The sequence below is a fragment of the Corylus avellana genome, chromosome 7 (assembly GCF_965113065.1).
Source record: "Corylus avellana chromosome 7, dhCorAvel1.hap1.2, whole genome shotgun sequence".
Lineage (NCBI taxonomy): Eukaryota > Viridiplantae > Streptophyta > Magnoliopsida > Fagales > Betulaceae > Corylus > Corylus avellana.
In genome coordinates this window covers 2,580,686-2,595,650 of record NC_142496.1, presented here as the reverse complement: position 1 = coordinate 2,595,650, position 14,965 = coordinate 2,580,686, and the positions used below count along the sequence as shown (strand labels likewise).

The window sequence follows — 14,965 nt, the reverse complement described above, 5'->3', positions numbered from 1 at the left end:
CTGTAGTAAAAGTTGTATTACTAGCATCTGATCAACATATTTAAAGTGCCAAAGCATATGGAGGACAGTTGGAAATGCATGAACAGTGTTGGTGTTGGCCTAAAGTTCAGCCGCCTAATTGACAGATTTCTGCATCAGTAAATGGAGTCCCACCTTGAGTTGGCCAATTGGGTACATACAAATAGGTGTTCAAATTGATCTCGAAGAATTAATGTTCCAAAATTATGTGCCTCAATCATTGGAATAATAATAAGAAGAGGTAGTGGGATTCATGCTAGAGATACCTTCAAACCACATATCTAGAATCTGATTTTGACACAATTGGTGTAGTCGAATCTGCAAAATACAAAGATTTTTCATAATGATTTGCATATGATAGTGGATATTGATTGCACCTTTATGCTTTTTCCCCAAGTTCATCCAGAAGTGAATTGGAGTAAAGATTAAGGTTATGATTTTGATACGATTTTTCAAGATCCTGATTGCTACTTTATTGTTTTCTGGGACCCAATTTTATGTCTCCTAAACCTGTTTGCTTTGCTAAATTTTCTTGGGAAGTGACTGCCCCCATAAACATTGCTGTACTTGTAATAATATATATATATATATATATATATATATATATATATTTTTTTTTTTTTTTTTCTTTCTATATATTCAATATGGGAGAAGGGAAAAGGGAAGTTGTGTAAATTGTTAAAGTTCTTATTAGTGAAGCTGCTAGAGTTTACACAATGAGAGAAATAAAAAGAATAAGATTTGATTTGATGCTTCTAATGGCCCAATTTGACATTCTTCTATATTTTCCACTGGACTCTCTCTTATCAAAATCCATGACAAGTGGACCAATAGCAATCATCTTGAGTATGACAAATTTCCCTACTTATATTGCTTGGAATTTTACTAGAAAGCTCCACCTCAATATTGTCAACTCAACCACAAGTGGACGAATCGGGGTTCTATGAAATTTTTTGCTTAAATTTCAAGAAATTTGGGTAGGAAATGAGAGAGGAAATCTTGAGCTCGAGTGCTTGGAGCAAGCGAGCCATGTACTCGGAGCTGAGTGAGTCGACTGAGCCTAGACATTTCAAGCCCCACACCCTTCTCTCTCAATCTTTGAACGAATTCTAATAATTCCGGACCGAAAATTTTAGGGTATGGGAATTCCAAGGGAACTTCTTAGATGTCTCCCAAAAAAACACAATCTATGTCTTCCTCATTTTCTTCATCTCATCCAACGGTAACAACAACAGCCTTTGCACCCTATTTACAAGCTTATCAATCTCTTTCTCAAGCTTAATGTCTTCAAGTTAATATCACTTATATGGTCTTTCCTAATATTATCATAAAAATTTGAGAATAACTTCTATAAGGTCTTGGCACAAATTAAAACTTTTATGCCTTCCAGCAGCCATTCTACCATGCACGGAGTCATTAACGGGTGGCTCACCGAACTAAAATGTAATAATAATAATAATTTTCTTTTTAATATATATTATTTTTATAATGTAAAAATTATATGATAATTAAACACAATTCAAAATAGAAATATCAATGAATTCCTTCAAACTAAAACTTGAAAGCAAGTATGTGCCATGCTACTTATACTACCTATAAACTGTTGAGGCAATCACTCTTTATACACAAAAGTTAAAAGACTTGACAGCAAATTTGAGTCTTCTTTTGTTTTTGTTTTCCACGAAAGTTAAAAGACCAACTCTCATAAAATAAAATAAAAAACAAAAATGCTTGAAGAAAACGTCAAGAGGGACCCTCACTATAAAAATTTGTCTTCACCACCTTGTTGCCCACCCTTAGAAAAAAAAAAAAAAAAAAAGGCGAAATGAAAACCCATTGAATAACTTTTTAAAGGTAAAACTACTCTGAAATAGACAAACACAATAATGCAATTCACTATATAAGATTAAAGATATAATCAATTTATACTCACAAAACCTTTATAGTATACTCTTGATTAGTACCCGACAAAATGATCCATTTGTTGTACAAACTTACAACTGGATTAATGTGATAGTATCCATTAGTTTTGTAATAAACCTTTATTAAAAAGGAAAAATACGAGTTGAATTTTTTTTTTTGTTTAATAATGACTGATCGAATTGTTAGTTAAGACTATTACGTTAATATTGTTGGATAATTGTAAGATAAAAATATAGAGTATGTTAGAAACTACATTTTTATTCACCACTATTCTACCATATTGATGTGACAGTGCCAATTTACCGTTAGTTTTTTTAACATTTACTAAATGAAACTGTCACCTTAGTAGGATGAGGTAAAAGTGTATTGGACATCTTTATTTTGTTGGAGGGCCGGACTTGAGTTTAAAAATGTATTATAAAAAGAAAAATAGGCCCATACCACATCATGCCCTCCTCCATAAAGTAGGAGAAGTGGACCACCATAGCAAAGGTGGAAATCCCATTACATTTTCACATATCCAAAAACTTTGGGCTAAAAAATGGCATAGTTTGTGTATTGAGAGCATATATTATAATTTATACAAACTCATATTGTGGACCCTAAAAGCTGAGGAAGGAAAGGGTAGGGCACGGCGTGCGTCACCTTTTGCTTTTTCCCATTCAAAAAGAGCTTTATGGCTTTTGCCACCCTTTATTTTATATATATATATATATAATATATTTATTAAGTACTGAGAAAAAGAGGCAAAAGAGCAACTAAAGCCAACGTGGAAGTATCAATTCTAACCCCATGGAAGAATAAACGCACTCCAACGAAGATTTGGATATGTGACCATTCCTATTATAATACCATTATCCTATTTCTTTACTATTTCATGTAAATATCCACTATATTTGCATTTGGATTTCTAAACCTTCTCTCTTTTCTATTATTTTATCAACCATTGTTGGTTTTGGGATGGGGGATGGGTTGTTCTTGTGGGATCTTATGGATTTTTTTCTCCAAATTTTAAGAAAATTTGGGTAGAGAATGAGAAAGTGGCTTTTGGCAACCTGATTGCAGTCCAAACACCTCAAATCCTCTGAAATTCGGATAAAAAATTTCAGACAATTCGAGTTCTGCACACTTGCGCAAGGAGATAATCTCAAACAAAATTGAAGGTGGGTTTTGAAATTTGAAAATATTACATCAACTTGGTCAACAATCAACAATGGTGGTGATAGCCATTAGCCGATATGGAATCAAAACTTCCTTTTTTGATATATTCGTCTTCAAGTTGCTTGCCTTAATTGAATAGATCATGATGCTATGATTCTTTAAAATGTCATTGTTTCAAGCTTCTACTAGAAAAAGTGTGCCAATGACCATGACTGCAATGATGACTTGATTTTAGATCATGAACATGCCCACAAAAATCAATAAATAAAAACTAATAATTACACAAAAATCCTATAAACAAGAGATTATAATGATTGAGTTAACAATGCAATACATTATGTTGTCACATACCTAAAGTTGTGCTCGGCTACAGTACATTAAGCTTAACTTAAAGTCTGTTTGGAATTGCGATTGAAAAATAAAACTTTTAAGGCAAAATGTATTTTTTTTACAAAATCTTCACTTTTAAGTTTTTGACAAAAATGCGTTTTTGACAAATTTTAGGCTTTTTGGACATTTAAAAGCGCTTTCAATTTTTTTTACTAAACGGATATTTTTTTCTTCAAACGGACTTTTTGAATGTTAAACGCAATTTTAGACTTCTCAAACGCACACCCAAACATGCCCTTAGAATATGTTTAGAATTGTGTTTGAGAAATAGAGCTTTTAAGTCAAAAAAATTCTTTTTGATAAAAGCTTTATTTTCAAGTTTTTGCCAAAAGTGCGTTTTGACAATTTTTAGGTTTTTTGAACCTTTAAAAGCGCTTTCAATTTTTTTTACTAAATGGATACTTTTTTTTTTCAAATGAACTTTTTGAGTGTTCAACACAATTTAGACTTCTCAAAAGCAAACCCAATTAGGCCCTTAATTCGTATAAACTCGTACGACTTTATCTTTATTATCTTTATTATCTTTATAGTATTATTTTTAACTTTGTAAAGAGAACATTTTAGTTTTTTAAAAAGATGAAAGAGAACCCTTCTTCTTCAGGCAAAGGATATAACTTGAATCTTTGACAAATTAAATAAGTCTTATATATATAATCAGAAAACCCAGAAGGGGGCATGCACCTTGTAGCCTAGCCCATCAAGCAAAGCAATAAGCAGGACCATTGGCTAGTTGAGGAATTTGGATCATAGAATATGCCACACTGCTCGGAATTGATTCAAGTGGGAAAATCATCATAGATGCCATGCATTTTCAAGAACCCTAAAGCTATTGGTCTTTTCTTTTGCTTATTGTTTCTTAATTAATTAATTGCTTAGTTTTGTGTAAAGTATGTAATAAGATAGATAGATACCTAGGATAGGAATTTATAACAATAAGCTTTATATCATGCTGTTACTGCTTTAAACAAACCAGGGAACAATTAAAGATAATATTCTCCAATTTCTGGTTCATGATGATTATTGACCATGCACTTGTTTGGTCATTTTCCTTTCTTTTATTGGCAATGGAACTGTATTTGATGCTTGAAAATCTTTTCCTTTTTCCAATTCCTTTTGGGATTAAGTTTTTCACAAAACTCAGTTTGAGAAAATTCTCTCCATCAAATCTATTAAGTGTATTTCATATAATTTATACATGCATTTTTAATAGGATTAATGATATCTGTCATTAAAGCATGCGATACTTACATACATTATAAAAATACAAGTGAGAGTCGTATGTTCTAATATATATGTCAATTTAGAAGAATGTTATATATTATATTTTTATTTTGCAATTATCTCACAATGTTAATGTGGTAGTCCAATTAACCCTTGTTTGTTGTTTTTTAATAACAAAAACTGATCCAAAAGATTGATTCAAAATACTATATCATCATTATGAAATAATTGTAAGATTTAAATTAAAAAAAAAAAAGATTTTTAACATTATTCGTTAATTTAGAGCCCGTTTAAATTTACGATTTTATAGATAAAAGTGTGATTTTAAACAAAATCGCAAAATGTACTAAATTACAAAAGTTTCTTTGAACCCAATTGAAAGGAAAACTATATCCACCTCATCCATCTCAATCCCAAATGTACCAAGAGTATTTTCATTTGGGGATTTCAACTTGAAGATTTGGTTGATAGAAGTGGCCCATAGATGTTGCATAGAATTTTTCTTGGAAAAGTAGCATTCCCATTAAAGCCTTTTTCCCTGTTTTAAGAAAGAGGCCTAGAGAAGCTGTCAGTCTTTCAATATTTTACTGCAAATTTTTTTTTTATTTAAATTTTTTCAGTTTCTTGGTTCTTTAATCATTGCTTTATTACTTTTTGCTCTCTTATAATTTTGATATTGAAAATGCACGTAGTTTAACACTGGTACAAGGGAACAAGTTTCCTTTTGGGTCCAGATAAGAGTACACATATAATCATAACAATTGGATGGTTTCATCTATTAATCAGCATAGTTGAACATTAGACCATTGACAGAAAAAAAGTTGATATTTCTTTTCGATTTTTTTTTTTTAATCCTAAATTCAAATTCCATTGGAGGGGCATGGAGTTATCATCCTACAAATCTCACTTATGAAAATTAATTAACAATTCCCATCAATATCACCATCCCCATACCCCTCCCTTCAATTCTTGCAAATTTATCATTGAATTTTCAATGGTAAATTTGTAAGAGTTGGACGAAAAAATAACCAATAGAAAGGAAAAGAATCATTTCTTTATCTTTTATATAATTAATAGTCATGGTCATCACCTTCACTATTGTAACAATCTTATTATTATTTTTCATAATGCAACAAACATCATGTTGCTATCATATTTGTTGCTATTGCTAGAAACAGGATTAAGAGGTGAGGGGAGATTTATCATTCCCTTTTATTTTAATTTTTTTTCTTTAAAATAATATATATGCTTTTGAGTATAAAAATTAAGCTTTAACCCCTCGTTCATATTTAATCTCCTTTATGAAAAGTAATAATTTCACTATCTATTGTATCGTAATATTGCCTTCATAGCACTATTACAATTATTGCCACCAACAACTCCCTTATCACAAAGATAGGATCCTTTCAATTTTAAGTGAAATGAAGAGTTATTTCATTTGCCATTTTTTTTTTTTAAATGTTATTCATGATGCCACTCAGTAATATATTGTCACATCTTTTAAAATTTTTAAATGATATAATATCATATACACCGTTAGATGAAACAAAATAAAATATGGACGGTGAAATGACTCCATTATTGCCAATGAAATAAAACAAAACATCAAAATACTGACAAGTAGTTCCCAAATTGTAACTTAATCGGCTAGGGACTATGCCTTATGAAGCGAAGATCACTAGTTCGAATCTCCTCTCTCTCCCACTTGTGTGGACATATCAAAAATAAAATAAAAGACTGACGAATAAATATATTGTCACATCATTTAAATTTTTTATATAATATGATACCATAAACACGGTTAAATAAAATACAATATTAATTATAAAATAATTACTCTCTATTTCACTTGAAAAGGAAGAGAACCCTTGTTCATTATCACCTATCTCGCCACAATAACACTTCTTTAAATGTCATTATTGTTGTTGTCATGGTTGTAATTATCTCCATCACTTTTATTAAAACTATAATTCTATACTTTCACTATTATAGGTTATTATTGTAACCATTACCACTACCATTGCTATAATGGATGATAATTCTAATCTCATTAATTTAAATAATTTCTTTAAAAAAAATTCTTAAATTTTTCATCTAAATACAATATTATAGACCTAGTTTGGATCAAAAAACCATGGCCATTCAAAAGAATATCAGGTACATGTTTTTTATTACTTGATTCTCAAGGAACTAAACTGTCCACATCATAAAATTAAACTGATTTCCCAATTGACCTCCCTTTGTACTAATTTGTCCTTTTATTTTTTGGGGTGATACGAAAAATCTTGTTAACTGACAATTTCCCATCATTTTTTGTTTGAATAAAATGTAAATAGGCCCATCCTACTATTTGTTGTATACCCAGAACCAAATAATTCCTTACTTCTTTCTGCCACAAGACAAGAGCTCTACTGTAGAGACTATGTTTGTTTAACATGTTTTTTTTTTACTGTAGATAAGAATAATTGTTTTTTTTAAAAAAAAAATTATAAAAGCATGCTTATATAAATTCAAAAATTAGACCCTAATTTGATTTGGCAAGCCCATTATTAAATTACAAAATAACACCCTTAAACACAAGAAAAAACAAAACCCAATTATTCTTGTCTCCTGCATCAATCTTAGAACTGTTTTTTTTTTTTAAATAAAAAATATTTTAATAGAATAAAAAAATTTTGTTAATATTTAAAGTGAGGGATTTACAAAGTTGTCATTTATTTTGGCAAAGAAAAGAAGAGAAAAAAAAGGTACATAATTATTGAATGCTAATAGGGGCACCTCTTAGACCCACTAGCATAGCACATCAAAAAAAAAGAAAAAAAGAAGATAAGCAGCCACCAAAGAAATGAGAGAGAGTTGAGCCCCTAAAATCAAATCAAGCATAAACTCCTGCATTAATGGGTCTTGATTCTCTTCTGTATTGGGATTCACCCACCCCATGCTTAAGCTCTGGAACAAGCAAAATCCAGAGAGAGAGAGAGAGAGAGAGAGAGAGAAGCCAGCCAGAGGCAGACTCATTAGTAGTACAATCTCAGTAGCCAGAGGCCCAGAACCCATTCATGTCCCTCTCAATTTCTACGCGCGCGCACACACACCCACACACACCCTTCACCTGACAAGTCGTATCATCTACCTGATTCACCTCTCTTTCTCTCTCTCTAAAATCATACAAAAAACATACACACACTTGTTATATATTTTGTTACTTTTGTATACTATATGTAGCTTCTTTTTCCTCTCATCTTTTGTAAAGCAAAGGTTGGTGACTGAAAAAGAGACACTGTGGAAAGACCCAACAAAGAAAGAAAGAAAGAAAGAGAGAGAGGGAGAGCTAGAGTCGATACAGAGAGAGTGAAATTTTGCTTTCAACATTGTCGTGGTCTTTGTGGAACATGTTCATCACCATCATTCTATGAGTCTATGACCATGGCTCCCAATTTTTTTCTCCTTCTTCTTCTTCTTCTCTTTTCTGCTACACTTTGTGTGTCCTATGAGCCTCGCAACCATGAAGGTGGGCAAGAAAAGCAACCCCCATGAACGACCTTTTTTTTGGTTTTGCTTGAATTTGGTATATTCATTTTTTCTTATACATATAAAGGTGAAAACTTTCTCCGGGTTTTGTTTTCTTTGTTGTAGTGGAAGCTTTGATAACCATAAGAACAAGCCTGAATGATCCGCATGGAGTGCTGAACAACTGGGATGAAGACTCTGTGGATCCTTGTAGCTGGGCCATGATTACTTGTTCTCCCGAGAACCTGGTCATTGGCCTGTGAGTTCGTATTCTTCAATGGTTTGGTTCTATTATTAACTAAATGGATTTGATTACGCATATATAAACTCCATTTTCGTTTCTGGGTTCTGTTCTGCAGGGGAGCTCCAAGCCAATCTCTTTCTGGCACTTTATCTGGGGCCGTTGGAAATCTCACAAATCTTCGACAAGTGTAAGAAAAATTGAGTCTTTTCCCTTTAATATTCGCCACAAGAATGTTAACAAGCCCATTTTGGACTCTGGTTTTTAAATTTTGTTGTGTCTTTGTGAATTTGAAGATTGCTGCAAAACAACAATATCTCTGGCAAAATCCCACCGGAGCTCGGCACGCTTCCAAGACTTCAAACGTTGGATCTCTCAAACAACCGATTATCCGGTGTCATTCCGGGGTCTCTGGACCAGTTGAATAGTCTCCAATACCTGTGAGTATGCTATTTTAATGTGTCTGTTCTTGTTATCCCGTGTTTGGTTGACAAGAAACTGTCGGAAAAGAATACAAAGCACAATCTAATTCTAATGTCTTCTTTTGCCCTTGTTGAAAACAAATTTTTAAACTCAGACCCACTTAGGCATACTTTCGTAATAGACTTTTAGGTGAAAAATGTTGTGATAGTAGTAGGTATTAAATATTATATATAAATATTTTTTTTTTGTCTACGACTCTACATGATCCTAACACACTGTATTTTTGTCATGTAATGAGTCTAGGAGGCTGAACAACAATAGCTTGTCTGGGCCTTTTCCCGTTTCTTTAGCCAAAATCTCGCAGCTTGCTTTCTTGTGAGTATGGGTTTTCTCTTTTACTCTGTTTCTCCTTCTCTCTCTTCCTCAATTTGTTTGTTTGTTGTAAGTGTATGTCTTGAAAAAATCGAAGAAAGTGTGCAATGTGTTTGTCTTTCTGGTCGGCAGAAGTTTTTTGTTCCAAAATCTTATCTGTATCTATGGGTTCTGTTGATGATAATATGTTCATTCAGGGACTTGTCTTATAACAATCTCAGTGGACCAGTGCCTAAATTCCCAGCCAGGACCTTCAAGTAGTCTTTCTCTCTCTTTCTCTCTCTATAAATATAAATATAAGTATATATATAGTCAATTACCATATTTTCCCTGATTTTGCTTTCTGTTCCTTAATTATGTTTATCTAGTATTGTGGGAAACCCATTGATTTGTGGGAGCAGCTCCACTCAAGGTTGCTCTGGCTCAGTCACACTTGTCCCTCCTTCCTTCTCTTTAGAATCGTCACCTGGTAAAGTTCTAAAACTCCCTCTGGTTTTAAACCATCTATATCTTTTTCTTCCCTTTTAAATAAAATTAATTAATTTTCTTTATAGGAAAACACAAGTCCAGGAAACTAGCAATTGCACTTGGAGTCACCTTCAGCTCTATCTTTCTCATATGCGTTGCACTTGCCATGTGGTGCAGAAAGAGACAGAGAAGTCAAACCATCCTACACATTAATGGTCAGTGACTTTTGAGACTTCAGAATTCGATTTAAGAAACTCCTCTAATTAACAACGACTGATCATAACCTCAAGCTGGTGTTTGATATTTGTTGCAGACAACCAAGAAGAGGGACTCATGAGCTTAGGCAACCTAAGGAAGTTCACTTTCAAAGAGCTTCAATCAGCAACCGACAATTTTAGCTCTAAGAACATCCTTGGTGCCGGAGGTTTTGGGAATGTATACAAGGGAAAGCTAGGAGACGGAACCATGGTGGCGGTGAAGCGGTTGAAGGATGTGACTGGAACCACTGGGGAATCGCAATTTCGAACAGAATTGGAGATGATCAGCTTGGCAGTTCACCGGAATTTGCTCCGCCTAACTGGATATTGTGCGACCCCTAATGAGAGGCTTCTGGTGTATCCTTACATGGCTAATGGCAGTGTTGCCTCCAGGCTTAGAGGTTGGTCCTTTCTTACTTTGCTGCGATTGCTGTTGCTAAAAATTCTTATTGTGCATGATTAATTTCGATAGTGCTCTTGTTAGAATACTGCACTACCCACTTACCACATTATAGCATTTATCCAGATTTCATATTGCATTCAACATGGGGGGCTGCACAAATTTTTTGTAGTTCTAACATCCAACTTATGTAGATTGGGACTTCGGAGTTGGGACCATATTTAGTAGTTTTTAATTCCTGGATATCATTTTCTTTTGCTTTAGTCAATAATTGTTTCCAACTGCCAATTTTACATTAAAAACAGAATTCCAAAACTTTTAATTTTAATCTGGCATTCTAAATGATTTGCCAAATTTCTTGAATGTTATTCGACCGATATGTTGGATTCTTAAACAAATAATATATTGGAAGGCATGATATACAAAGAACAAAGAGGTTGCATCCAAATTTAAGCTCAAAGTTGAAGTTAATTTAGCCAACTATATGGATGCTTTTTCTTCCCATTTACTAGCTATGTTACTCAAAACTATTCCCCTAGTGAGTTTGTGGATATTTTTATTTGATAATATTTTAATAGATCTTCAAAACTGCTATGACTTCATTTGATTTGCTAGACACAACCTAAAAATTACTACCCAATCAAAATCAAGAGGCAAGCTTTGGCAGAAGGTAAATGTTAATTAAGATGCTTAATGTATTGAATAGTTAATAAACCACGTTGAACAAAATATAATATTGATGAGCGGTTTTAGTTGATGAACATAATGACAAGTTAATCCTGATGTATTCTGCTTTTGGTAAAATCTTGAGTTAAAAAGAAAGAGGGCAAAATGAAAGAAAGTTGTAGACTGATCTTCTTTCCGAGAGTAAATTTTAGAGCTATACCCCTTACAATATGTTTTAGGCCTCAGCGTTTAGTCAGTTTCAACCTTTCCTGCTAAGTGCTAACAACTGTTCTTAAACCCCAAAGCCGCTGTGCATTTTGTTAAACTGTTGGTATCCGTTTCAATTATGACAGTAAAACCAGTACTTGATTGGAACACAAGAAAGAGGATAGCAATTGGAGCTGCTAGGGGCCTTCTTTATCTACATGAGCAATGTGATCCAAAGATCATCCACCGAGACGTAAAGGCTGCTAATGTTCTCCTGGATGAGTACTGTGAGGCAATCGTTGGCGATTTTGGCCTTGCAAAGCTCCTTGACCATGAAGACTCCCATGTTACCACTGCTGTCCGTGGCACTGTTGGGCATATTGCACCAGAGTACCTCTCTACTGGTCAGTCATCTGAGAAGACCGATGTGTTTGGATTTGGCATTCTCTTGTTAGAGCTCATTACTGGAATGAGAGCTCTTGAGTTTGGAAAAACGGTTAATCAGAAAGGAGCCATGCTTGAGTGGGTAAGTTTCCTCTGAAACTACTGCAAGCTGAAGTTGTCTATAATTCAACAAGCAAATGAAAGTACCTTTTTAGTTGATTGCTAAAAGCTTGAACCCAATTGCACCTTATACTCTTTTTTTTTTCACAAATGCATAATGAGTATATGTATGCGTCTAGATTTGTTTGACCATAATTTTTTCTTTTTCAAAAACAAAAAAGAAAGACAATGTAGAGTTGACCAAAAACCCTAGCATTTTCATGTATAAAGCTAAAGTGAATAATGTTGATGACAGGTGAAAAAAATACAGCAGGAGAAGAAAGTGGAAGTTTTGGTGGACAGAGAACTCGGAAGCCACTACGACCGGATTGAGGTGGGGGAGATGCTGCAAGTAGCTTTGCTATGCACTCAATACTTGCCAGCCCACCGCCCCAAGATGTCCGAAGTGGTGCGAATGCTTGAAGGCGATGGCTTAGCCGAGAAGTGGGCGGCATCACATAATAATACCAATCCCAGTATGAACCATTTCAACACTAATAGTAACAGAAGCACATCCCGACCTACCGCAACATCAAAACATGATGAAAGTGGTCAGGATCGTTCTAGCGCCGTGGCCATGGATGAAGATGATGATGAACATTCTTTGGATTCCTATGCCATGGAACTCTCTGGTCCAAGATAGAAAAGAAAGTGAAAAAGGAAAATATTAAAAAAAAAAAAAAAAAAAAAAGAAAAGAATTCTTTGTCTTAGTTCCTTACAAGTGGAAATATCTTTTTTTCTGGAAAAGATGGGTTTGGATAACTGTTTCATAAACTTGGTTTTGTATTTCTGTCCCCTTCGGCCTTGTAATGTATATAGTTTTACTTTTATTTTCCCTCAACCTTGTTTTGGTTTATTAATTTGTTACATTACATGAGCAGAGTGTTGTTGTTGTATAGGGAAATACGAGCGACTATACAGGAGGAGGGAGAACAACATAAGATGCTCTGTTCTGCTCCCAAGTGCGAGACAGAGAGACTCTAGTCTTTTTACAGGTTGATTTTGACGGTTTGACTGAAAGTTGGTGTGAGATTTGCACTGTTTTTCTTAGCCCGTTTGATGGTGAGAGTGAAAACTGTGAGGTGAGAGGTTAGGGTCAAAAAGGGGTCGTTTTCTTTTGATGCTTTTGCAGGCTCACGCGCCCTCTTTTGGCTCAGTTGCTCTTTTTTGGTAAGTCACTCTTATCTTATCCCCCCACCTCTCACTTTTTGTGACTCCATCTACTTTGACCCTTCTCTTGTATTATCAACATGCCTTCTCAAGCAACAAAGTGTCAGCCAGGCGTGCATGATCCTTTTTATTTATTTATTTTTATGTGCAAACCTCAAGATTTGAATTTCTTCTTTGGGATCCCAATTCCTACACCTTAATTGAATGTTTGAATTTGTAGCCAATTTAAACGGATCCTTTTGTCTCCAAGAAGTAGCTCAATCGGCTGGGACCACACTTAATGAAGTGGAGGTCATTAGTTCGAATTCCCCTCCCCCCTCTTGTGCGGATATGTCAAAAAAAAAAAAAAAAAAAGGATCCTTTTTGTTTCATCTTCGGTCGGTGTTTTTAAGAGGAGTAAAATTATCTAAAAAATTACTACACTTTTGTCATCTTAAAAACACTAATCGGTTTTTTTCCATTTCATTTGAATCTCTCATATCAATAGAGAATTATCTTCTCTATTTCATTCTCCGTTATTGTTTTCGAGAGGGGCAAAATTGATTAAAAAAATAAAATGACAATTATGCCCCTCTTGAAAATATTAATGGGTTCCTTTTCATTTCATTTGAATCCCTCATACAATAATGTGTGATAAAATTAGGTCATAGACCTAGGATATCCTTCGGGTTATGGGTGGAACTGTATATAAGTTTGGGGACAGTAGTCCTCAAGATTTTTTTTTATTTTATTTATTTTATTTTTTATGAGATAGATCTTCAAAAAATTAATTTTGTATCCTCTCAAGAAGTCTTCTTTTTAGTTTTCCTTCCTACCCAAAATTCTAGTACCGTCGCGTGCTTTTATTTTGCCAAGGAATGAGGTTCAAATTTCAATTCTCTAAAACAATGCAGGAGAAGTCTATATACCCCTCAAACTAGTATCAAATTGACAATGTTTACCATAAACTTTTAATTGCGACAATATCTTCCCTAAACTACCAAAATTGTCAATGTCCCCCTAATGACAAAAATATCATTAATAAAATTTAAAGTAATTAAAAAAAAAAAAAAACTAAAACTAAAAATTCAAAAAAAAAAAAGTGAGTGAAATTTTATTTTTTTTTCCCGTTTTTTGAAAGAAAAAAAATTATAAATTTTTGTTTTTTTTTCAAATTTATAGAGGTATTTTTGTCTTATATTGACAAAAATTTATAATCATTTGTGTCTTTTTGCTGACCTTGAGGAACATTCCTAAACCACGAAAATAATATAGACATCAGTCTGCAATAGCAACTATATTCGCTTAGGAATTGCAAGGATGAAATGATATATTCCAGCTACTATTCTCTGGTTCATATATATATATATATATATATATATATATATATATATATATATATATTTTGAAAGAGGTTCATATAGATATTGTACATTAGACTTTATCAGCAAAAAGAGGCCTAAGAATCCAATTTAATTTATGTTTATGAATGAAGGCATTGCATTTGCAAGACCATTCTCTAGAGTTCTTCATCTTAGCAATCTTTAGGCGATGCAGATCCTCCTAAGTATTGGAAGCTCTCCAATATTTATGTGTTATCAACAAAATTCTTTCTTAGATTATCTTCCTCTATAGATCCTTTCAAATTTTCAAGCTTGATAGTCTTTAGGGAATGCCTCTACCAGAGAACTTGAAGCAGTTTGCAATAGTTAGGAGGACTTTTTCCTTGATAAATAGGATTTGAATGTTTTTTTTTTTTAAAAAAAAAAAATTAGTTTTCTATTTTTTATGTTTTATTTTATTTTTAATGAGCTAAATGGCCACATGCTAGTTTCTTATTGATTTGACGTGGACTTTCGTTAATTTTATTGACAAAAGTACGATCTCTATTTTTAGTTATAAGCGTGGTACTATAAATAATATGAATTGAAATTGAGATAAACAAAAATAAAGTATTTAAACTATGTATTCTAAAATGGAATTTAACAATTTTCTTTACAAAAAAAAAAAAAAAA

General features: G+C 33.2%; 1 protein-coding gene across 1 annotated transcript; it reads left to right on the top strand.

Annotated features, from left to right (window-relative positions):
* The first annotated feature begins 7,708 nt into the window (after positions 1 to 7,708).
* LOC132184806 (protein CLAVATA3 INSENSITIVE RECEPTOR KINASE 3) lies at positions 7,709 to 12,642 on the top strand. Its single transcript, XM_059598574.2, has 11 exons — positions 7,709 to 8,224; positions 8,350 to 8,482; positions 8,583 to 8,654; positions 8,761 to 8,904; positions 9,191 to 9,262; positions 9,457 to 9,516; positions 9,628 to 9,728; positions 9,814 to 9,942; positions 10,041 to 10,385; positions 11,404 to 11,783; positions 12,057 to 12,642. The coding sequence occupies exons 1-11, from the start codon at positions 8,134 to 8,136 to the stop codon at positions 12,441 to 12,443; spliced, it is 1,914 nt and encodes a 637-aa protein (XP_059454557.2). The 5' UTR covers positions 7,709 to 8,133; the 3' UTR covers positions 12,444 to 12,642.
* Positions 12,643 to 14,965: the final 2,323 nt, after the last annotated feature.

Bases quoted from the DNA above. Each gene is read 5' to 3' on its own strand.
- LOC132184806 (XM_059598574.2), top strand. From the start codon at position 8,134: ATGACCATGGCTCCCAATTTTTTTCTCCTTCTTCTTCTTCTTCTCTTT. The intron at 9,263-9,456 runs GTGAGTATGGGT...ATGTTCATTCAG, and splicing joins ATCTCGCAGCTTGCTTTCTT to GGACTTGTCTTATAACAATC. The intron at 9,729-9,813 runs GTAAAGTTCTAA...TTTTCTTTATAG, and splicing joins CTCTTTAGAATCGTCACCTG to GAAAACACAAGTCCAGGAAA.